This window comes from Cyprinodon variegatus, unplaced genomic scaffold (genome assembly GCF_000732505.1).
Source record: "Cyprinodon variegatus isolate N-32 unplaced genomic scaffold, C_variegatus-1.0 Scaffold479, whole genome shotgun sequence".
In the NCBI taxonomy this organism is placed as follows: Eukaryota; Metazoa; Chordata; class Actinopteri; order Cyprinodontiformes; family Cyprinodontidae; genus Cyprinodon; species Cyprinodon variegatus.
In genome coordinates this window covers 118,696-120,917 of record NW_015150932.1, presented here as the reverse complement: position 1 = coordinate 120,917, position 2,222 = coordinate 118,696, and the positions used below count along the sequence as shown (strand labels likewise).

General features: G+C 41.7%; 1 protein-coding gene across 1 annotated transcript in view; it reads right to left on the bottom strand.

Moving 5' to 3' along the window:
* The window catches only part of LOC107094331 (TRAF-type zinc finger domain-containing protein 1-like), a 17,787-nt gene that overhangs the window by 13,169 nt on the left and 2,396 nt on the right, over window positions 1–2,222 (bottom strand). The window contains exons 2-3 of the mRNA XM_015389886.1: window positions 1,027–1,162; window positions 875–931 (exon numbers count right to left, since the gene is read on the bottom strand). Coding sequence (XP_015245372.1) covers window positions 875–931; window positions 1,027–1,162 — 193 coding nt within the window. The remainder of the gene's footprint in view (window positions 1–874; window positions 932–1,026; window positions 1,163–2,222) is intronic.

Genomic DNA, 2,222 nt, shown 5'->3' with positions numbered 1-2,222 from the left:
AATGTGAAGAAATAACAGGATTTCCTCACAACCCTGTCCTCTCTGACCACTTTCTAATAACCTTCAGGATTAGGACTCGTTGGGCCTCCCTGCACACCTGCGGTTCATTGGATCATTACTGGAGGAGTATTTAATCCTCTGGGTCCAACGTATGTCTACCTGTCCGCTCTCCAGCAAGTTCCCTCTCCTCTGGTTATTTCCCCACAAACTGGATTCAAGGATTCAAGGAACAATAGCCCTCTCAGACGTGAGTTTCTCTCCAGCTATATTCAAGCCTCAGTCAATTTTCTTACGGTCCCAGAACTGATCACTGTGATCTCTCTTTCAGACTTTCTGGTTCCGGTTCTTCAGTCCACTGAGTTCCAGCTCCTACTTCTGTGTTTCATCAACATTCGATAAACCTGTTAAACTGAGTGGTTCTCTGCATGTGGGTCAGATCGCTTGAACCAATCATGACAAGGACCCTTTGTAAAGCAAGAGCAGCATATTTCTCCTCATTAATAAAGAATAATCCTAGATATCTTTTTAATCCAGTTGCCAAACTCGCCCAGAGCCATAGCTCTGTTGAACCGTTAAATTGAAAACCAACAGGCCATAATGAAAATGAGCTTAAATGAAACAAAAATAACGAGTCTATTTTAAAAATGTAAGAAGTAAAAGTTTCTAAAATGAGAATTACTGCAGTAAAGTATAGATAGCCACAATTACTACTTCAGTAAGGAAATGAAGTATTTTTACTTTGTTACTGGATACTTCTGGCTAAAATACAGAAAGTCTGTAAGAACTCTGAATGATTGAATATAATAATCGCTCTAAAGGCTGAACTGTGTAAAACGCCTCCTTTGATCCCTNATATCAGTGCTGAGATGTTCACCTCATGATCCTCCAGGTGGCAGCGTTCCATCTTCTTGTTACATTTGGAGCATTTCACCTTCAGACCAACAAAAACAACTCAGTAAAGAAAATCTTCATTAGCAGAAACGAAGGACACTTTGACAGAGCAGCGGTTTGTGTTTGGAAGCTCACCTGGGTGTGCTGCTCCTCTCGGTGCTGGCTGAGCAGCTCTCTGGGGACGGCTTCATCGCAGTCAGGACAGACGCTTAGAAAGCGCCTGCAGTGGCTCTCATGCAGGGCGAAGTTAGCCTCTGCCACCTCCTTGTGGCTAGAAGAGAAGAAGCACAGCTGGGGCTTTGTTGGGCAGATACAGACAGTCATAAAACAGATCATTAATAGAGTTATACTCTGTTAATATAAATGTTTCACTGCAAAATAAAAGGTTTAGAAGAAGAAACAGTTTTGTTATCCAGTGCAACCAGTGGTGTGCACAGACATTTTTGGGGACAGGTGCTCAGGTTGGAAAAAGGGCACCTTCTATGTCACATGGAGCCGCCAACAGCCAAACACCGTCTGATGCTGACGTTTGACGATTGCCAATTAAAGGGGTCATAGATGCCAAACTGAGTTTCCATGTTCATAGATGAATAACGATAGTTCAGGGAGTGAAATAGACGTACATAGAAGTTCAAACCCCATCATCATCCCCTTTCTCTGCAAATCTCACTATTCTAAACTTCCACAATAAAACAGGGAATCCAAACGAAGCAACGAGTTGACGTAAACTCTGGGATGTTGCCTTATTCGGTTCTGGCCTGGACTTTTATCACGCCCTGAAATGAGCATCCAGACCAGCCCACTGGTTCACGGCCCAGGAACATGAATAGAGGAAGATGGAAGACGGCAGTTTAGCTGTTTAGCCTACAGGTGGGTTTACTGCTACAAGAATTACAAAGCAGGAAGTTTCTCTATAGAAAATGATCCAGAACCACGGGAGGAAATGCAGTGTTCCAGGCTGACCGGAGGAAGGGGAACATTTAAGTACATAAAAGTAAAAATAATGCAGGAAAAAAGTTAGGTCCAGAATCTTCTATGCACTACCTTATTAAAGGAACATGTTTCTACAATTCTGGATAACAACTTCCTTAGACTTAATTTTCTTAGTTTATAACTAATGGTATTAGTGTCAAATTTAACTTTGCATCATCAGAGTCCTAGTTTAACAGACCTCTCTGCAGCTTCTCTACTGTTACCCACTCTTTACTCCATCCTGACAGTGTCTTGCCCACGACCAAAATCTAATAAATTAGCAAATATTTCCAAAGGAGTAAATGATGATAATCTAGTTAACATGAAAATAACTGCAATTGGGGAAAAAGTTAAAACGA